General features: G+C 40.8%; 1 protein-coding gene across 1 annotated transcript in view; it reads right to left on the bottom strand.

Moving 5' to 3' along the window:
* Positions 1–23,477, bottom strand: part of LOC139445320 (TBC1 domain family member 30-like) — a 130,660-nt gene that overhangs the window by 5,414 nt on the left and 101,769 nt on the right. Inside the window, exons 4-10 of the mRNA XM_071226442.1 lie at positions 16,783–16,908; positions 9,651–9,836; positions 8,719–8,933; positions 8,061–8,234; positions 6,711–6,816; positions 2,988–3,213; positions 1,565–1,753 (exon numbers count right to left, since the gene is read on the bottom strand). Coding sequence (XP_071082543.1) covers positions 1,565–1,753; positions 2,988–3,213; positions 6,711–6,816; positions 8,061–8,234; positions 8,719–8,933; positions 9,651–9,836; positions 16,783–16,908 — 1,222 coding nt within the window. The remainder of the gene's footprint in view (positions 1–1,564; positions 1,754–2,987; positions 3,214–6,710; positions 6,817–8,060; positions 8,235–8,718; positions 8,934–9,650; positions 9,837–16,782; positions 16,909–23,477) is intronic.

Here is a 23,477-nt window from a genome sequence, read left to right as displayed (position 1 = left end):
CATAAACCATACTCACTCACTCACTATTACGAAAAGTGAAGAAGTTTCATGTCTTTGTTGTGAAAATGTGACTGTATTCTTGTTCTACACTGCTTGATTCTTAACTCTACATTTTCATCTGGAGTCTTTTTTTCATCTTCATCTTGAGTGTCAGAGGAACAGCAATGTACGCCCTCATACCCCCATTTCCCCATAGAAGGGTGAGTGAGTGAGTTGTGTGTTACGCCACTTTGAACAGTATTTCAGCTATATCAGTGAGTGAGTTGTGTGTTACGTCACTTTGAACAGTATTTCAGCTATATCAGTGAGTGAGTGAGTATTGTGTTACGCCACTTTGAACAGTATTTCAGCTATATCAGTGAGTGAGTGAGTTGTGTGTTACGCCACTTTGAACAGTATTTCAGCTATATCAGTGAGTGAGTGAGTGAGTATTGTGTTACGCCACTTTGAACAGTATTTCAGCTATATCAGTGAGTGAGTGAGTTGTGTGTTACGCCACTTTGAACAGTATTTCAGCTATATCAGTGAGTGAGTGAGTATTGTGTTACGCCACTTTGAACAGTATTTCAGCTATATCAGTGAGTGAGTGAGTGAGTGAGTGAGTATTGTTTTACGCCACTCTTAGCAATATCATGGCAGGGGACACCAGACACATTGTACCCATGTCCGGAATCAAACCCGAGTCTTTGGCGTGACGAGCGAACGCTTTAACCAGTAGGCTACCCAACCGCCCCGAGCTATATGAGCTTAATGCGGGAGTAAAGCCTGAAGTGATGCAGGCCTTTGGGATTTAGAGCTTTTGTGAAACCCACGAGCATGGGTATGGTGCTGACAAACCGAAGACCATAATCTGGGCAAATAGGTCAAACTCGATGTAATTGTAATTTTACCAGTGTTGCCAATATGAACAAAATATCTATCTAAGATGATAGAGTGAGGGCCTGAGTGAGTGGGTGAGTTGAGTTTAACTCTGCATTGAACAATATTCCAGTTGTATCCCAGTGTTTACTGTGGGAGGAGTGAGTGAGTGAGTGAATATGGTTTTACGCCGCTTTAAGCAATATTACAGCAACATCACGGCGGTTGACACCAGAAATGGCTTTACACATTGTACCTATGTGGGGAATCGAACCCGGATCTTCGGCGTGACAATCAACCACTTTTACCACTAGGCTACCCACCTGACTACCTGTGGACTACCCGCACCTGTGGCTAGTCACGTGATATATTGTTTCATGACAAAAAATCCACAAGTCACTTATGTTTACATTCCTTCAGACTTTTTTTTGGTTTTTGTTGTTGACATTTTTTATTCCTTTTACATTCCTTCAGACTTACATATATTTGAAAATAGATAAAACTTTAGTTTTGCTCAGACTACTGTCAAACTATTCCCAATCAGACATTTTGTACCTAACTTTTGAAACCAACAGTGGGTACCCGGGTAGGGTTGAGTAATAGGGGTGTGGGTACCCGGGTAGGGTCGGGTAATAGGGGTGTGGGTACCCGGGTAGTAAATCAGGACTCGTCCCAGGCCTAATGTTCAGCAGCACTTTCTGCTCACCTGATATAATGATGTGTGCCTGTCTCTGTCTTAGTCGCAGTTTCTCGTACTGCTTCTGGAGACTGCCGATGTCTGTGCACATCCTCTCCATGTAGACTGGCCCCGCTCCCTGGGCGTCGGGGTGGATGCCATAGGCCCCCGGCCCCAGGGCTGAGATGTCGGCTGACCCTGAACCCAAGTCACCATCACCTGAAACGGTACAGACAGTAGGGAATGAGTGATCTTTGTTTGTTTGTTTGTTTGTAACGCCGCACTCCAGCTATATGATGGCGGTCTGTAAATAATCGAGTCTGGACCAGACAATCCAGTGATTTACATCATGATTGGTTGGTTGGTTGGTTTGTTGTTTAACGCCGCACTCAGCAATATTCCAGCTATATGATGGCGTTCTGTTAATAATGGAGTCTGGACCAGACAATCCAGTGATTAATATCATGAGCATCGATCCAAGCAATTGAGATCCATGACATGCATCAACCAAGTCAGCGAGCCTGACCACTCGATCCCGTTAGTAGCATTTTACGACAAGCATAGTCACTTTTCACGGCAAGCCTGGGTTGCTGAAGACCTATTCTACCCCGGAACCGTCACAGGTTGATTTACATCACGAGCATCGATCTATGTAATTGGATGCAATGACATGCATCACCCAAGTCAGCGAGCCCGACCTCCCGATGGGTTGCTGAAGACCGATGCTGAGCTGGATCTTCACACGTGGGAGTGAGTATGTGAATGTTAACCTCTCAAAAAAGTTAAAGAACACCCGATGGCATGACAGAATATTTATAGTAGCAAGGAATGTAGGGTTCTTTAACTTCTTTTAAGTAGTATATAATGGATATTGTTACCCATGTGATAAATTAATTGGATAAACTTGGTATCATGATCCGATAAATATGCAAACGAGATCATCTAGCATGAACTTCTTTAATAAACACTTTGCTCTAATGCCTTTGCACAATGTTACACAAACTTGTAAACAATTCACTAGGGATGTCACGATTCACAAATTGTACCGATGCATCGGTAGATAATTGTCACGATATGATAGGAGATACATGTACATTTATATTTTTATTGAAATCGGTATCCATTTGTACCCGTATCGATTGATTTTTCTATTCGAATCGAAATGTCATAATCTCTGAATTTGACACATGCGAAATACGATACATACTTTCTGACCCTTGTTTGAATAAACAGAATCAACCTTTTCTAAGTATTTTTATTTTACAACATAATCTACTGATAGTGATTGGAACACATAATTGTGAATGTTATATGTAATTAAAAAGTTTGCTTTTAAATTTACGCATAAAAGGTCGTTTTTGCTGTATCGAGATACTTATCATATCGACCGCAAAATCAAGATACATATCGTATCGTGAGGTACCTGTATCGTGTACCCCTACAATTCACTTACCCCTTCCCTTCATGCCCTGCGGCACAAAGCCCTGGAAGCAGGTGATGGCCTCTATGTCCTCATCGTCCAGGTCATCCTCGTCACTGTACAGAACATTCTTGGCCACACGAGACCCGCCCTTCTTGCCGGTGTTGGCGGTGTTGGTGAAGGGGCGGATGTTGTACGTGTACTTCTCACGCAGCTCGCTCAGCTGGGGGAAGGGGAAGGGGGATAGGGAGTAGATGGACTGAAAGGAAGAGAACACCAGAGTGAGTGAGGGAGTTTGGATAAACACTGCTCGGAACAATATAGTTACTGTAAAACGGGAAATTAATGCGTCTCCAAAAGAATTTGACCGCTGGCCCCTAGCCTAAAATGCAACTCAATATGAATGCGACACACCCTCCTCTCAAACATCAGTGGATTTATATCTAAACAAAATGTCCTGTCAGGTTTACAGGATAATCCTCACCTTAATCCAACCTTACACTAATCCAATCACACACCAAATAGCACCGCTTATTAGTGCTGAGTAGAGTACTTCAGCTAAAACAATACGTGAGCGCTGGCTCGTGTCGGCCTTTGATGCAGTCGCAAAGAGCAAAGACACCGTGTTGGGTGGCGTCTGTCTGGACTTGCAGGTGTGATCAGTGATGACATGAGTGAGTAGAACGCTTGTCTTCACCCCAGCAGTGACAATTCACAGGATGTAATTAGTGTTTGAATCACATTGTTTATATACTTGTAACAAGTGCTGCTCAATAAACATTGATGTGGAATACATAGTTGTTTGTTTCAGCGTATGTCTAAGTTGTTATTTCTGCTATCCAAAATGTCTTATTGTTGATATAAAAGCGATGTTTAATAATGCGAGCAAAGACTACTCGCATTTTTCGCATTTAATTCACGCTCGCATTAATTTCACGTTTTACAGTATAACACAGCGTGTCAGATAGGTCTGGGAGGAAAGCACGTCATAGACGTTTACCCTTTTTGTGAACCTCATGAGCACCTGTATGAACTGACAAACCTGGTAACGTAACCACGGCAAATCTGGGATTCGAACCTATGATCACAGACTTGCTGCACTCTTAAGGGACGCATCTCTGCACAAAGAATTACGTCGTCTTACTGGGCCACCAGTCCCCCCAGAACACAAAGCTTCGTACTAACAAGGGAACAAGCTCTATGACATTTCAGTGGACTTGTTTGTTTGTTTGTTTGTTTGCTTGTTTGTTGCAGTGTTCAAGCTATATGACAGCTAATTGCATTACAATCTGACCTAAGTTCTTGCTCCCGCTGACCAAAGATCTGTGGACATCCATTTCTGTGTCATCTTTCACGAACTTTGACCTATATTATTTCACTCATCCATTCATCACTCCATTGGGTTTTTCCATTTTTTTTTGAACATTTTAAGATTTAAAAAAACTGAAATAATGTTTTAGATGTATACAACAGTTCTAAATATATAGGCTTGACTCAGAATGTAAATTAGCTCGTAATTGTGTTTCGGAAATTAGCTCTGTTGTACGCATGCTGAAAAAGGTTCATTGGATATTTATACGTACTGTTCTTATACATTTGAGTTTTTCCTTTAATGCATACATTTTGTACACAAGATAATTGAAAGTAATTGGGTTTTGAATATGTTTGGGGAGTATTTTACGCAAATACACAGCTTATCTGAATCTCTGATTCAGGGTATGTTGTGCTATTTACAAAAATCATACATCAGTATGCGATATATTAAAAGTAATGAAAGTTGATGAATGCAAATGTATTATTCACCAACAGAAAGGGTTTTTTCTCAAATGCAAAATTTATCTCATATCTCAAATTACCCTTCTTTGGAAAATAGCCGTGGAGGAAAAAGCAGTGGCTGTTTTGGCTTTGACCAGCCATGGGGCAACTGACCCACCAGTCAAATTGTCAAATGTTGTGGAATTTGTGGACAATTTGGGGCTGTTTGAACTTGTTTCAACATTCTCATGTTGGAGGGTGATATGTTGACTGGACCATCCTACCAACTGCCCTCCAAATTAACTTCAAATTAATTCAAGATTGGTTTCCAAGGCAACTGTACACAAAACCTTTTGCCATTGATCCCCAGTGCATGCAGTTAAGTTGATGAAGAGGACGGCAGGCTAGAGCGCCGTAGGGTGGGAGATACATTGATGTTTATTGCTCATGATAACATTTTCATGCTCAGCGATAGAAACTAGCAGTTTTAGTCCACAAGTCCTCATAATGAGCACATATTGCAAAACCTTTGAAAAGGAGAAATGTCCACTTGTCCTTATCATACCTTAACAATCGGGCCATTTCGCAATGACTATAGGACTAGAGCCAATTTCTAACGCTGATGCTGTAAAGGCTGAACAAGGTCAAAATTCACCATACTGCCAAAAAATGGAACATGTATGTTAAACTATCCCTATGCCAAATTTCAATACATCTTGAAAAAATATGGCCAATTCTGGAAAATGCAACCCATATTAGAAATCGGATCAGAATTTTATGGGCACTTTTCTTGTAAATCAGATTAATCAACTCCTAAAGCCTTCTAGTTTCTGAAGATGTGTCAAAAAAGCAAATGTTGACGAAGGACGGACGGACAACCATACAGAAGGACGGGCCACGAATTTGCTCATTGATTTTCCTATTTTAGTCAGGTGAGCTTAAAATGTGCAAAATGCACAAACAGACCATTTATCAGAGTCAGGTGCTGTTGGAATTATTTACGTTAATATTCCGGTTCTGTATGTCAGCTCATAGCGACTGATGGGCTTCCGAGATCAATCGAAAAACAACACATGCACCTCTCAGACACTGACTGGGGTATGTCGTCTTCACTCACCATTAATGAGAAAAAAACACCTCAACAATCAAACAGTCTCTTTGTAAATCATGTAAACTATAAATAAGTTTGAAATCCTTGTTGATAATGAAAAACCTGGTAAGTAGATACTTTGGATTTTCTTGATAGGCAACTTGACTTGTCCACTGTAATTTTATTTATGTAGCTAAATTTTTATGGTCGCAAGGATTTCAAATTAAATAGGTTTTACCCAACATTGTTGCCTGGACATCAATGTTTAAAAAAAGCAACAACAAAAAAATAAATGTAACAAAAAAAAATTATGAAGAAGATTTGAATAGATAAACTTAAAGGACATAAAACAAACCAAATATGCACTCAAATTATTGCCTACACATCAATGTTTAAAAATGAGGATAATAAGGGGTCCTTAAATATAGGGGGTCCCTCAGTGTGAATACTTTAGCAGAAACCGTCGATATTAACAGACAATCCAGTATAATATATTGCCAATCATGAACTTAATGCCAGCGTCAACCTCTGACTAAATGCCCAAGAAATTAATGTGAGTCCTTCCTTTGGACTACAAAAACTCACCGTCAAACAATGGTGAGCCGTGTTTTACTTGTAATGACATTACATGACAAGGTTACCAAGAACAAAGATGGCGTCATACAAGGTGCACGACTGTCATAACTGCTTTTACCACTAGTGCAAACATACTGAGCAGCACTGTTTATTGTGAGTTTTTCTATATATTTTCGCCCATTTTCTGTGAACCCAACATGACAATATACTCCAAAAGATCCAGATTGAATTGTGTCACTTTATTAATGCGAGCAAGGACACCTGCATTTTCCGCATTCATTTTATGCTTGCACTAATTTCATGATTGACAATACGAGTGAAAGAAGTCCTCTTACTTTAATAAAATCATCAGCATTAAAGATCGTCCCCTGGATCATGTCTGCCGCTAGGTCCCCCATCAGGGTGTAGAACTCGTCCGCACTGGTCACAGACTTGATCCTCCTGTAGGACAACACAGGGGGTCAGCTATTGCTCATTATGTTCAACATAAAACAATTTGTTAAAATCCATAATTATAAAACAGTTTATGTATATTCATATGAAGCAGTTTCTTTCAAATTCACCTTTTGGAGGTTGTTTTATGATCCTGTCAGGACTATCAACAGAAAGGTAATTTAAGGGCACATATTGTGTATGTTCTAAGGGACAGGAAGTGTACAGAGGCATGATGGGAGAAGTAAAAAGTATGGCTGCCATTGACCATGCGTTCTGTTCTTGACCTAAATACACAGGTTAACAAGGGGGAAAAGTGAGCGTGACTCACTAATACCCCCGACCCGCCTAGTGTGTCAGTAGTTTCAAATTTAATAATGGATAGGGTTAATGTTTGAAAAATTCATAAAAAAATGGAAAATTAATAAAAACATTTTTTTTTTCTTTTGACTGCTCCCCTCCATATGACACAGATTATATGTACTAAGTTTGAGATGACTCCACTGAATAGTTTAAGAGAAATCGCACAGACAAATTTTCGGATGGACGGAACCTTGGTATAACTAAACAATCAAATCAATGGACCAGATAAACCAGTGACACACAATCTGCCAGGTCGTCAAGTCTGACCACTCGGCCCAGTTTAGTTGGTCCTTCCTACAAATGATAGAGTGATGCGGACTCACACCTAGTGGGCCTTACCATAACTAAATAGCATTTCTCACAACACTATTCATAGAATTTATCTGTTGTGAAAGTGCATTTCCAATAGATATCGGACCGATAAAAAAATGTGGACTCAAGTTCCGTGACTCCAAACCCAACATGGATTCGAACACTTGATTTTAACAGCAATATGCCTCACAATCAACATTTTGTCTTTTCTTGCATCATCAATATGGTGAATATGGTTTTGCGCCGCTTTTAGCAATATTCCAGCCATACCACAGCGAGGGACACAAGAAATGGGCTTCACACATTGTACCCATGTCGGGAATCGAACCTGTGTCTTCAGCGTGATGAGCGAACACTTTAACCACTAGGCTACACAACCGCTCCAACATCAGTCAAAATGCAAGAGACTGAACCATTTCTCTTCCATATCTATAATACTCGTGTTTGAGACGTGACGGTCAAGTTGGTTGGTACGCAAGTCCTTACGGTAGGAATCGAGTCAATCTGACCCCGCCCCGTACTTGAGTATCCAACAAGAGCTCTAATTTCCAATATGTGAGTGTTTCAAAGCTGCTCACCTTGCCAGCTTGCCCCATATTGTGAGGGCGGTGCGAAGCAGGATCTCCGAGCCCTCCAGTAGGATCGAGTCCCACACGCGCAGGACGATGGTCTTTGGAAGACAGGTTGCGAACAGAGTCAGGAACCACTGCATGGTGAACACGTTCGTCAAGGGAGGCTCATAACAGGCACCTATACAGCAGAACACAACGTGAGGGAACACATTCCTAGCATGCATGTAGATATGTTCTGTGGTCATAACAGTTTTTCTGAGGAAGAAACAATGACATCCTAACGAATCTCTATACACATGCCGTTTTTTTTTATATTCTGCTACCTAGGCTACTGTTTTACATAATTATGTCACCTGTATGTCACTGCTCTTCATTATTGATACATCGCTAGCAGCGTTCTGCAGGTAACTGTTCTGCCTACCTGTGGTAATATCTTGACCAGCGTTCTGCTGGTAACTGTTCTGCCTATGTGTGGTAATATCTTGACCAGCGTTCTGCAGGTAACTGTTCTGCCTACCTGTGGTAATATCTTGACCAGCGTTCTGCTGGTAACTGTTCTGCCTATGTGTGGTAATATCTTGACCAGCATTCTGCAGGTAACTATTCTGCCTATCTGTGGTAATATCTTGAGCAGCATTCTGCTTGTTTACTTTTCTGCCTATCTGTGGTAATATCTTGACCAGCGTTCTGCAGGTAACTGTTTTGTCTACCTGTGGTAATATCTTGAGCAGCATTCTGCAGATGGTTGAGGTGTTTGGCCAGGTGTGGGTAGGTGAAGCGGAGCAGGTCGCGGAACACAGCCATATCTACAGACAAGGCACGCAGGTTGTTGGCGAAGTAGCTCTCGGGAAGCACATGATCAATCAGGTAAATCATCACCTGTAAAATATCATGACAGATCACAGTGAATAGAGTTTATTGCTTTTTGTTGCTTAACGCTACAATATTCCAGCAATATTTCAAATATGATGACAGCCTGAAGATAATCTCATCTGGACTACACAATCCAGTGATTGATATCATTACCTACGGTCAATGCCATCTGGGTATGTTGACACGCCATCAGCGAAAAATGTCTATCATGCCATCAGTATAACAGTGAGTGAGTGAGTGAGTGAGTTGGGTTTAACGCCGCTTTTAACATTAATCCAGTTATATCACGGCATGTCAGCTTAATGTGGGAGGAAAGCCCGAAGTGATGCAGGTATCAGACGTTTACCACTTCAGTGAAACCCACGAGCACGGGTATGGTGCTGACAGAAACATAATCAAATAATTCAAACCCACAATCATAGGTTTCTGGCGTGCCAAAGGGACGCAACTCTGCACAGTGAATCGTGGCGCCTTAGACGACTGGGCCTCCCGTGCCCCCTCAAACACTCAAGACACAAGAATGTCTTTTCCATTTGCTGACTTGGAAGTCCTTTTGCTGGAGAGGTGAAAAACACATTTTTCTTAAATATTAAGCGATTTTAGTGCATGATGGCTCGTTGGAAAGCTCTTGAAATTCTGAGACGTTTGATACCAAATTCGACACACCTATGCTCCCCCCCCCATCAGTATAGCAAGAACGATTGTCTGGAAACGTGGACTCACCATGAGCGCATCGTCCTCCTTCCTGTCCATGACATCAAGCAGCAGTGCAGCTATGACATTAAATCCCTGGCAGTATCCGACCCGCTTGTTCCACCTGGCGTAGGCCAGGAGCACTCGCTTCAACACCGCTCGGTCCTGCTCGTTGTCCTGGCCGCTGTAGCTGCTGCAGCCCGTCCGATGCAGGTCCTGACAACAACCAGAGTCATACACTGTCATACACTGTCATACATTGTCATACATAGTCATACACAGTCATACATAACCAGCGTTCCGGTAATTACCAGTTTTTCAACAGTAAAATAAGGCTTGGACCGGTAATCCATGTGCCTGCCAGTCCCTGTGGACCGGCAAATAAGTACCTTATAAATCTTTGTTGTTGAACAAAACATCGGTGATATTCAAGTTGGCTTGTCTGTTACCATCAGGGTTTCCCAATGTCTATTTCTAGGTAAATTTGAAGTGACGTCTCGAAATATATATATAAAAAAAGAAAGTTTGTGTGAATGACGTATAGATCTAACAAAGTTACTTCAGAGATGACATCTTTGCACTGAACATGATGTTGAAGGAATTCAAACCAAATAATTTCCATACGTTTTTTTATTTGATGAAAGTTAGGACTGGCAAAAATTAAGGGGGACTGGTTGTTTTTAGAGGTGCCAGTCCACATGGACTGGCAGTTTCAAAAGCCAGCGGGAACACCAATAACACAGTGTTACATGACCCTAAAATCCTGCGTATGTGACGCAATAATTTGCTGAGATATTTGATACGAGTCGAAGGAAATCTAAACTCAGACTGAATATTTACAAAACTAAAAATACCGAACATATCACTACTCCGCTATTTGCTTAAAATATACAAATTGATAAACTTTAAGAATTAAATGAGATTGAAATAACTTTCACAGAATAGAAACTTGGAATTTCCATTGTCTATTTATAGACGGTTGTTGCAATGCATAACTGGCATGACTACACTCCAGCCAATCAGCTGCAAGTATTTCTGACTAGCGCTTACTGCAGTCCCTGTGTATTTGACGGTACACAAGCAAAGCCAGGAAGATCATGACTCCCAAATATAGAAAGTACCCCCCAAATATGTGGTGAGTCATCATTAAACAACAAACAAACAAACAAACAAACAAACAAACATTACATTGTGTTGCAGTCACAATTTTTAACATTGAATTAAGTTTCAGCGAGAGGGAGGCCAGTGAGTGTCCATGTTAAAGTGTTGGGAGTCTAGGACACAGATTGTTACATGGAACCAGCGGTAGAAACTAACATATATAGTCCACTAGTCCTTATAATGATAACATATAGCAAAACCCTTAACAATGGCAAATTTCTACTAGTCCTTAAGATACCTTAACCATTGGGCAGTATGGCAAAGACGACAGGACAAGTGCCAATTTCTAACTGTGTGAAACGAGAGCCTGTTCCTAATGGAATCTAGTGAAAAGGATTTTGTCTTCAAATGACAACACAAATGATTCCTGATTAATTAATTCACAACAAAAATAACCCCATCAGTATCATTTTTAAATATGATTACTGATAATTGAAAATCTAGATCATTTATGAATAATATTTACCCTACTTTCCTGATATATATTTACGTAAGAGTACACCAGCTTATTTCTAACTCAAGGACACAAACAAACCAAAATAACCTGACGAGCACAGTGACATGTCGACTGTATGTCCCCCAGCATAGTCGGAGCCATCCAGGAGCAATCACAGTCCAATCACACCTTGACCTACTAGTCTGGGTGTTGACCTGCTCCTCCAGGCTTTACAGAACCACAGGCAGTGAGTCACCACCTTCAGTATCTGGGCTGTGGAATACCAAGGACTTGCTGCCGCATGGCAAGACATTTGTTGTTTTTACGCCGCATTCAGCAATATTCTAGCTAGAAGACGGCTTGCCTCAACATAATCCATCTGGACCAGACAATCCAGTATTGGAAAATATGAGCAATGGTTCACGTCATTGGTACTATATATATGATATGCTGTCAGTCAAGTCAGCGAGATGACCCTTCGATCTATTAAGTCACCTCTTTTGAGTGAGTGAGTATGGTTTTATGCCGGTTTTACGCCGCTTTTAGCAATATTACAGCAATATCACGGCAGGGGATACCAGAAATGGGCTTCACACATCGTACCCATGTCAGGAATCGAACCCGAGTCTTCGGCGTGGCGAGCGAACGCTTTAACCATTAGGCTACCCGACCGCCCCTCACCTCTTATGACATGCATAGGGGTCATGGGGGGCCCAGTCGTCTAAGGCGCCGCGATTCGCTTTGCAGAGTCGCGTCCCTTGGGCACGCCAGAAACCTATCATCGTGGGTTCGAATCCCGGTTCGCCCCGATTATGTTTCTAGGTTTGTCAGCACCATACCCGTGCTTGTGGGTTTCACCGAAGTGGTAAACGTCTGAGACCTGCATCACTTCGGGCTTTCTTCCCACATTAAGCTGACACGCTGCGATATAACAGGAATACTGTTAAAAGCGGAGTTAAACCCAACTCACTCACTCACGCTGCTGGGGCGTATTCTAACCAGGAATTCCACAGTGTCAAGCATTTTTTTATTTACTACCAAAGTACTAATCTTTCATTCTTCTCATGATATCAGTAATTGTTGTCTGGGCCCTGATATCATAATATACCATTCATTGTTGATAAAAACAGAATCACTGATACGTATTGGATTAACGTCATCAATTAAATTACATTCATGATATGATTTCATTTGATGATATTAATTTTGAATTTCAAGATATTAAATAAATTAAACTATTGACTTCAATAATTAATATCATGATAAAATTATATCAGTAAGGTATATAATATCAGTATTTGATTTACTAATACAATGAACTGCTTTGTTGACATCAGCTGTTGGATTTCAGAACAGAACAATTGAAGTTATAAGTGGCTGAGCTGTACATGGAGCCTAGGGAAGTGTTATTGGAAATAAAACCATACAATTCTGTTACACAGATGCAGTTGGAAAAGTACATTGAGCATTACTTTCAATCAATGTGAAAAGAAAGAAAACATGTATGAGGAAGTATCCTGTTCCGTGCAGTCCAAACAGAGTAGCACAGAACCCATCTCCAAACTAAACAAATCTATAACAGTCTAATGAGAATGGATTGATTTTCATGTGTGCTGGTCGCCAATTTGTCCTGAAGAAACAACTTTACTGATTTCTAGCTGGGCTGTCACATCTCAGCCCTCCCATCTCCTGGGAGCCTGCGGAGACTATGGAGCCTGCGGAGCCTATGGCCAAGGTGGCCAAGGTGGCCAAGGTGGCCAAGGTGCCACAATTTGCTGTCCAAAGTTGTCTCCCTTAGGGGTGCCAGTATTCTGTCAACGCGCATGTTCACAGGGAATTAGCTCTTAGGGGAATAAAGGAGAACTCGACATCACTGTCCAGGAACGCTTTATGAAAAACATGTAAACAATAAACAACAATTGCACAATGAGCGGAATACCTGCTCTGACAACACAAACACAGCGATGAGCGGACCTTCCAGCTCAGGCATACAAGAGGTGAGCGGAGCTCCAGCTCACCTCAGGACGTTTCCTACGAGCGGTACATCCGGCTCGAGGTCGTCCCTACACCAGCACTCGGAATACCAAGCCTGACTAACACCCTAGTAACTGTGTAATGGTAGCACATATATAGTAATGAACAACAATGGAAAGACAAAGAGACAATAACGCTGCTTTGGACATTGGACATATAGGCGTGATCAACAGACACAGTTCATGGGATGATCAATTAGGGCAATAAATGCCATACTATATAAAGCAGTAGTTAAAGGGAAGTGATATGGTAGTCCAGGTTGGCTGTCCGTCAATATACAATGAAATGTTGGTGAGGATTAACAACTGGGATTAGCGCCTAAAACGTAATGACAATTAAGTTATGGAGACATGGCTACAGGGTAATTTGCCTTTGGAGTCAAATGTACTTCAGACAATGGAAGTCGTAAATCAGTCGCTATGACAATTCTATGATCGTTGGTTCCTGAATCCCAGATTCGCTCTGATGATGATTCTAGGTTTATCAGCGCCATATCTGTGGGTTTCATCGAAGTGGTCAACTTCTAAGATCGGAATCACTAGCTGATTTCCTGCCACTTATACGATTGAATATTGTTCAAAGTAGCTTAAGACCAAACTTGAACAGACAAAGTGATTTGGGAAAAAGGAGTCGAGAAAATGAACATGTCGAAAACCTATGAAAATCATGGGAATTAAATTTTTTTATAGTGACAGACACTGATTTGTACTTGCAGATTCTAATTTGTACTAAAGTAGACCCGTGAAGATCCGGGGAAGAATAGGTCTCCAGCAACCCATGCTTTTCGTAAAAGGTGACTTTGCTTGTCGTAAGAGGCTCGCTGACTTGGTTGATGCATGGCATTGATCCCATTGCATTGTCTGGTCCAGACTCGATTATTTACAGACCGCCATCATATAGCTGGAATATTGCTGTGTGTGGTGTTAAACAACAAACCAACCAACCAACCAACATACTAAAGTTAATATTATTCAGCATGGTCAGTCAATGCCTCTTTTTATTCATAGATACAGGGGAGACAATGTGAGAGAAATTTCACATCCTCGATACCGCTGTTTTGTCAATCAATTTCACAGGAAAGCATCATTTGTTAATGAATTTCTGTGTAGATTTTTAGTTTAAGTGGCACAAATAAAAATGAAACTTGTTTTATTTTTAACCCAAAATACCTGAACAGAAAAAATATTGCAATAGATCTAGTTTGATAATAGTCCTAATGTCTGGAATGTGTAACTATTCCCAACACAAACCAGCGGCCACCAAGGTCCCTATAGCCCACACTCCAACACAGTCTGAGCACCACAGTGACTTCCTTCTAGTGGGCACGGGGGCACGGGGGCACGGGGGCACGGGTGCACGGGTGGCCCACTCGTCTAAGGCGCTGCGATTCGCTGTGCAGAGTTGCGTCCCTTGGGCACGCCAGAAACCTATGATTGTGGGTTCGAATCCCGATTCGGCCCGATTATGTTTCTAGGTTTGTCAGAACCATACCCGTGCTCGTGGGTTTCACCGAAGTGGTAAACGTCTGAGACCGGCATCACTTCAGGCTTTCCTCCCACATGAAGCTGACACGCTGTGATATAACTGTAATACTGTTAAAAGCCTCGTTAAACCCAACTCACTCACTCTAGTGGACACGTTGAGTTGCATCTAAGAGTTGTCTTCCCTTGTGATCATTATCCCAGATCCTTACATCTTGGCCATCTAATCCTCATCCTCATCTCTGCTACCTCGAATGACTAGGTCTGGGACAATACACCAATTGCATGATCGGATACGTATCACGATACCTTGCTCAACATCAGATACATATCACGATACTTGCATGTGCCCTTATCTGTGGAGTGTAAGCCATCTTTGTCATAGACAGGATGGCCAAATACCTGGCACACTAACGATTTACAGTTGTCAAGTATGGGGCAATGGATGAAAATATTGGTGTTTTTAATGCTCACTTTCACGAGTTATTTGTGTTTGGTCTAACATTTATTGAAGAATGCATTTAAGGTAAGAATTGATACTTTTTACTTAGTGTACAATTGTGATCGATACTTGTATCGAGCAGGAATAATTGCGATCCACTAATGCATGCAGATGACCAGGGACCAGGGACAAACTGATCTTAGCGCTAATACGATACCATACTTTAACATAGGCATATGTTGGTTGTAGGGCTAAGATCGCTTCATGGAACGGGGCCCATTAGAATATAACGATGGAGACAGACTGTAGTGTGTCAGAATCAATCATCTGTGAGGAGATATCAGAATAGGACTTGAGGAAAGATGTCTATAGTGAGAGTGGATGACCATGGATCTGGGAGACTGTAATTGCTATGGGGAGTGGGCTGCTGAATGTTGTTTTTACCCAACAGTAAATATTAATCCATATAGCAGAAGTCCCATATTTTAACATAGGCTTCTGACTGTTGTTGCGCTTGGTTCGCCTTGTGGAACGGGGCTCAGTTCTTGATAGAGTGAGGAACGAGGTAAGTTGTCAGAGTGCAATGACACACAATCAGTCAGCGACCCGTTCCAAAAAAATATCTCAGCTCTACAGCAATTGCAAGTCAGTGTTCATGTATACAAGTTACGACAGTTGTGGCTCTGTAGAACAGACACTAGGTGAAAGACTGACCATTCTCATCAGTCAAGCATGACCTACTGTTGAACTATGTTGCCATGGAAACCCACAGGAAGGCAGATTGGCAAGAATGAGTAAGTTTGGTGTAATGGGACTCTCAACAGTTACAGTATTCGCCATAATAAGAGCACCAGGCACGTAGTAATTTGACAAAGGGGGTGCTTATCAAAACCACTTGTTCAAACGTCAATGAAACTAAAACGTTTCTGATAATAGTTCCTAGGTAATTATATAGCCCTTCAGCGCAGAGGTTTGCTGTAGGTGAGGTGAAATTGGGTTTAACGTCACGTTCAAGATTATTGCACTTATCAAGCGACGTGCATGTACGTGTGTGTGTGTGTGGCTGCTTGTACTAGTCCGGACTGACACCGATTTATAGTGCTAGCCCACTGGGATACCATGCCGCAGTTTAACATGAACACCCCACTGAGACACAGCATACTGACTCCGAGCCGACCAGTCCTTGTTTTAGCCCCTTAATGCCAAGCGCCAGACATGGTTAACAACAAGTACCATCTTTTAGCGTCTTTGTATATGAAGCGGCCGGGGGATCGAACCCTGGACCTTCCACTCTCCGGGCAGATGCTCTACCACTAGACCACGGAGGCGGTCCGGTTTGCTGTAAATAAATCTGTACAATACACAAGAAGATATGGACTGTCATCTTAATTCTTTGGAGGGGGTACTTAACATTACACACATATTGGTCCAGAAGTTGGTTGGGGGGGGGGGGGAGACACTAAAAATCCCCAAGTGATGCAGCATGCAGACATTTACTCATGAGCCAAACCAAGAATTGTACACAGATCGAATCTTGAATTCGAATCCAAGATCCGGTCAGACCCACAGCTGGAGTTGGGAAGAGGGGCTGTTAATACATGTTTATACCTTCACTATCTGCAGCCCCAGCTTGTCGTCATCTGGGTTGCTTCTCTCGTTGAAGGCGAATCTCACAGTTTTCTCCCAGTCGATCTTCAAGTCTTTGATGTAGTGATTAGCCAAACTCAGCCAAACCTGCAACAAAACAGACCATCTTTGAAGTCAGACTCTGTCTGTCCAGCTAATGATTTGTGTCATGCTCTAAGACATCGACCATTTTTTTTAGAATTTGTAATGGAAGTCTTTGAAAGCATCCATCTCCGTTAAGGTTTCCAAATTGAAAATTTGTTATTGTGCACTTTTCTTTTTGATCCTTCTATTTCTAGATGCGTGCATTTAATGGTTGTTGTTTTTCTATTTAGTCAATTGAAAAACAGTTTTCTTGAAGGACAAATAATCTCATGTTTTATTTCAGGAACCTCTCACAAACAAGTTATTAGGTCAAATTGATCAAAGCAGAATGTATAATAAGCGGCTTTAAAATGCATTTATTAATAACTTATTAATAAACCAAAAATGTCAATAAAGTGCAGATTGCGTGGAGCGGATATATCCTCAACCTTAGATATAGGTTATTAGTTAACAAATAACTCTGTTTCATGGTTTTGTTTGCGTAACGCCGCACTTGGCAATATTCCAGCTGTTTGACGGAAATCAGTAAATAATTGAGTCTGGACCAGACAATCCAGTGATTGATATAATGAGCATCGATCTACGCAATTGGGATACCATGACATGCATCAACCAAGTCAGCTAGTTCAACCATACCATCCGATAGTCGCCTCTTGCTGAAGACCTATACTACTCCACATCTTCACAGATAAAAGGTCCCATGTAGAGAATATTGGACACTGACTAGACTAGACCAGACAATCCAGTGATTAATATCATGAACATCGATCCACGCCATGGGATCATTGACATGCATCAACCAAGTCAGCAAGCCTGACCACCCGATCCCGTTAGTCGCCTGCTAGGACAAGCATGGGTTGCTGAAGACCTATTCTACCCCGGATGTTCACTGGTCCTTTGACATCATGATGGACACTACTGCCTGTAGCTGGACACATAACATATTTCATCAACTTACTCTTTTACACAGGGAAATTCCCAGTTAATCTGATGGGATATTATCTTAACACCTGAGGCAAGAAGACCCTAAAAACCCTAAACCCGAAAGGCGTGAATGGGGACTTTTGCATCCAGGATTAGTTCTTACAGGGAATTGAGTGGCAGTGTTCTGTAGAAGCCTGCAACAGATTTATCTAGAATCTCAGACTAGGAGCCTGTGGCAGAAAAGACATTTTTAATCGAGGTATTTCAACATTGTATTCACTGTAATGCTGCAATATGGTCTTGTCACTATGACTTATTGAGATATGCTTACTGATGACATAAGGCGTCTGGTTTCAAACTGACTGCACCTGTCCATATTAGATTGATGGGCCTCATACACATCTGACATGTTTACAAGCGTCTCCATTACAAGTACTTCATGTTTAGTTGTGAGACTGCTAGGGATGTATGACAGATCAAACTGATGATGGCTTGCAGCTGTTAGTGGCCCAGTGGATGAAGCTAACATTGTTGACAGAGATACAATGCCAGATTATTACTAGTTCGGAAGATGTCTTCCAATAAAAATAATAATCAACAGCTTCAGCTATATGTATGTACTTAACCATTTGTTTTAACAATCTTTAAAATGTAGGAAACAGTAAAATCGGTCATACAGGCTTTGTTAGTTGTTTAACGATGAAATTCAGGAATATTCCAGCTCTATGACTGTCTGAAAATAGTCTACACAAATGGGTTGGTTGGTTGGTGGGTTATTTAACGCCACACTCAGCAATATTCCAGCTATATGACGGCGGTCTGTAAATAATCGAGTCTAGACTAGACCAGACAATCCAGTGATTAAGATCATGAACATCGATCCACGCCATGGGATCATTGACATGCATCAACCAAGTCAGCAAGCCTGACCACCCGATCCCGTTAGTCGCCTTTTACGGCAAGCATGGGTTGCTGAAGACCTATTCTACCCCGGATGTTCACGGGTCCTTTGACATCATGATGGACAAAGAAGATGCAGTGACACATCATACATTAGCATCCTACTGCATCAGAATGCGTTCATGATACTCTGTGACCTGATACAAGTAATACATCGCTACCAACTGATACACATACATCATGTTTCATTACCCTATTCTCTTGACTACAGTGCGCACACAACCATAATGTACACCCCATCTAGAAAAATCGTAAGAAATAAACCCTAGTTTATTTTCATTTAAAGGGCATCTGATTTACTGTCCATTAATTTAACAGTCAAGGGAAGACAATCCAGACTGTCAGTTGCTGATTATGCTGTAAGCGGTATTTGTTTTTTATTGTTGCAAGGGACATGTCACAGGCGCCAAACGTAACATGCAAACTACATGTTGTTCAGGAATTTGGTGAATTTTCTCAGTCGGAGGTTTTATGTTTCGATTAAACATTTGTCGTTATTAAATGACCTTTGCCCCCAAGAGGAATCGTTTGTTTTCCTTTTCCAGCCTAATGGCACTAGCGCTGGATGTCTTGTTGGTTGTCATTTAAGACAATTACATTGTGCGTGTACTACTAGCCTATCAACCAAGGATTGGATGATGGAGTTTAAAGTATTTTGAAAAAAAAAGACATATTTTTTTTAGTATCATGCACAGTCAAAATATCAACATCGGCTCAGGTTAAGAAAAAGGAGTGGTCAATGTGAAATTTGTGATAAAACATCACTGGACTTAATGATGACCATCTCAATTGTATTTCCTCTTCTGCTTTTGTATATAGAGATAGAGATTGCTGTGTGTATTTGCCTCGGGAACTAAGCTGGAAATAGCAATCAGTTGTACACACAGATCTATCGGTGATTCAGTTAAAAATGCCCACTTAGAACTCAAATATGCTTAATATTTTTGTTTTTTCTCTCTCATTCTCTTTGATGACAAAGAGGGGGGTGGTGGGGACCGAAGACCTAGGTTAGATTCCCCACATGGGTACAATGTGTGAAGCCCATTTCTGGTGTCCCCCGCTGTGATATTGCTGGAATATTGCTAAAACTGGCGTAAAACTATACTCACTCACTCTAACATGGCAATTTTCATGTATCTTGTACGTACATTATCTCAACACAAGGGTATTATTACAGCCCTAGTGATGCTCTAACACACCAGCAGTGGACACAGGAATGAATGTAATCAAACTGAGAATCAAACCATTTCTTTAGGCATGAAAGGCTAACGCTTTAACCACTTGCCTACTTCACCACCCTCTTACCAATGACAACCTGAAGAAGTTAATCCATAATTAATAATCCAGCCTATTTCTGTCTCCTTATGAAACCAGTTACCCTATTTGAAGTAATAAGCGCCCAGGGCCCTCTCAAAATTAGAAATATTGGGCTCTTCTTAGAATATTACTTTGATGGAAAAAAAACAGAGTTGAAAGATCATAAATTTCGTAGTTTATGCTGAGAGCCTGAAATGTTTACATACAACAGATATATTTTTCCAGAATTGAATTGCCCCTAATAAAGGGTTCATATAACACACAAGTTCATAATATACACAAATAAATAAGTCTTGTGTACATTGATCAATCGGAAGGGTTGCTAATTGGGATTGTTCACTAGCCAATATATTAGCAAATATTGCCGTGGGCGCTTATTACGTCGAATACGATATGTTGGAACTCCTTCTTTCCTGCAAATAACTTTAGAAGTTAATTAACCCTCGCTTTTGATCCCGTTCCATTCCTATTTTATTTTGACATCCAACCTGGTCGTAGATTAAAGACATCATACAGAGTGTGTCAATCAAGATTTCTCTGGAAGCAGTTTTTCACTTGCCAATTCCACAAATGGGTAGATTGGAAAAATCAATTTTTCTCTGGTGAATCTAGCGGATATTGATCCTTCTGTTCATGTGATTTTCTGGGGATTAAACTTTAACGTTGACATTAATGATTCAGTCTGTCACCCAAGGAGATCTAAACTATCGAAGTGAAATCCAAGACACAAGAGCTGAGAGATAAGTTCATACTTAGGCATATGAAACATAAGATTCTCACTGGGCTGCTGTTTCAGCAAAGCAATCTTGGTGCTATGATTGTCGTCAATGCTGAAGTACAAGAGTATTGATCTTAGCGCTAAGATGAGATGTGAAATGATGCACAGGTGCTTATATTTAAAATACCAGGACCCACTTGCAAACAGAGATCTTAGTGCGATCTTAAGTGCTGGTCTATGAGTTACAGCAGTCTTAGCAGCTTTACATCATTAGGAACTAGAGCTGGGACGAGTCCAAATTTACTACCCGGTACCCGCCCCCCCTATTACCCGACCCTACCCGGGTACCCACTCTAGGTCTCAGGAGATGCTTTAAAATGTCTGATTGGAAACTGTTTTAGCATAGCCCTTGCAAGCGTATTTAGATACATGTGTTAAACAATCTGGTCATGCATACACCGAAGTTGACTTAAGTTATCTTTATTCAACCAAATGAAAAATCAGAAGGAATGGGTGCATAGTCAGAAAGAAATGTGAACATTAATGACTTGTAGTGTAACCATAGAGTTCCAGATAATTTTAGTCATTAGAAAATCACGTGACTAACCACGGGTCCGGGTAGTCCAGTGGGTACCCGGGTCCTACTCAGTACCCACCCGACCTGGGTACCTAAGTTACCCGTCCCGCCCTATTAGAAAAGATAACAGTGCTAAGTTCTGGAAAAGTTGGACATTCCCAAAACAATATAGAAAAGACTTTTTACAGAACAAAACCAAATGTCACTAAAAGCCTTGAAAAATATCTTTGTACATAGTTGCAGCAATACCAGAATAGTTTGTTACATATTCAATCTTTAATCAAATCAGATCTTAGTGCTCCCTACTGCTACAAAAAAAATCTGAGGACATCTTATTACAGGTCACGTTAGAACGACCTTTTTCGAACTTTGACCGACCAATGAAATTACAAAGAGGAGTTTGACACTAGCCGAAGAGAAAGCAGCTTTCTCAAGCTTTATGGGACTAGTTTCAAGCTGGCGACGGCCATTCCAGTCTATGTCTTGAAAAATATTTTGACAAAGTTCTTGATTAAAAAATTGAAAACCGAACAAAAAAACATTCTGGATTGTCAAATAGATGGCCAAGATTGTTTGGCAATACTTCCCAAGGGGTATGGAAAGTCACTTGTTTCAAATATCTAGCATGTCATGGCCATTTATCATGTTTATAGCTTTCTGATCAAATCATCTCGTAAGCAACACTGATTGGTCAGATGAAATTTGGTTTGGTTTGGTTGGTTTGTTGTTTAACATCGCACTCAGCAATATTCCAGCCATATGATGGCGGTCTGGAAATAATCGAGTCTGGGCCAGACAAAACAGTGATTAATGTCATGAGCATCGATCCACACAACTGGGAATCGATGACATGTATCAACCAAGTCAGCGAGCCTGACCACCCGATCCCAATAGTCGCCTTTTACGGCAAGCATGGGTTGCTGAAGACCTATTCTACCCGGATCTTCACAGGTAGGTCAGATGAAAGGTTGACCTGACGTGACCTGTAATGGGATGTCCTCAGGTCTTTTTCTAGTGGTAGCAAGCGCTAAGATCTGATTTTAATGAGATTAGTACATATTGTACCCAAATTGTTTTGTTTGATTGGCAAGATGAGGAGAAACATATCTTAAACTTTCTATGGACTAGAAAGTTTAAAACTTGAAACCTATAGCCTATAACTTTGTAAAAAAAATTTTTTTTTATTTTATTGGAATATTTTACAGGACTACAGAATATATGTACCATATACTATCTATCAAAACATATTTTTGTAAATGTGTGTGTTGTGTTGATTTTCGTGTAAAATATGTACAATATTCAACGTAATAAGCACCCAGGGTGCTCTCAAAATTAGAAATAGGGGGCTCTTATTAGAATATAATTTTGGTGAGATTAAAAACGAGGTTGAAAGATTGTAAATTTTGTGGTTTATGATGACAGCCTGAAATTATATAAAAGAAGAATCTGTGTGTATTATACACGATATATATGTTTTCGAGAATTTAATTGCCAATTAAGGGTGCATATAACAAACGAGTGCGTTTATACACGAATAAATAAGTCTTGTGTACATTGATCAATCGGAAAGGGTGCTAACTGGGATTGTTCACTAGCCAATATATTAGCAAATATCGCCATGTCGCTTATTAGAGCGGGGTGCTTATTACGTCGAATACGGTAAGTATATATATTCGGGGACATTTGAAAAAATAGTTTGTCTGCCCACAAGCATCTGATCCCCCTGAAATCAAATAATTCTATGTCTTTGTTCTTGATAGATCTTTCTGGTGTCCCCTGCCGTGATATTGATGGAATATTGCTAAACGCGGCGTAAAACTATATTCACTCACTCCTGATAGATCAATCACTGGATTTTCGCAAACATCTGATGTCATCACTGATTTCCAGTCATCCATTTATATAATTGTCATCGCTATTTTGCAGATGATGGAGACTGATTATTCTCAGGACAATTAGGAAAATCAAAATTACCCAAGGATTTTGATTATATGAGAACTTAGGTCTATTCCTTGCAAGATGGGCTCGTCTTGATTGTTGTTGGCTGACTGCCTGTCTTCAGTGATGATAATAGTT

Source organism: Haliotis cracherodii, unplaced genomic scaffold (genome assembly GCF_022045235.1).
Source record: "Haliotis cracherodii isolate W230 unplaced genomic scaffold, xgHalCrac1.p SCAF_6, whole genome shotgun sequence".
NCBI lineage: Eukaryota > Metazoa > Mollusca > Gastropoda > Lepetellida > Haliotidae > Haliotis > Haliotis cracherodii.
Note: the sequence above shows the minus strand (reverse complement) of the source record. Positions and strands in the feature narration are given on the sequence as shown.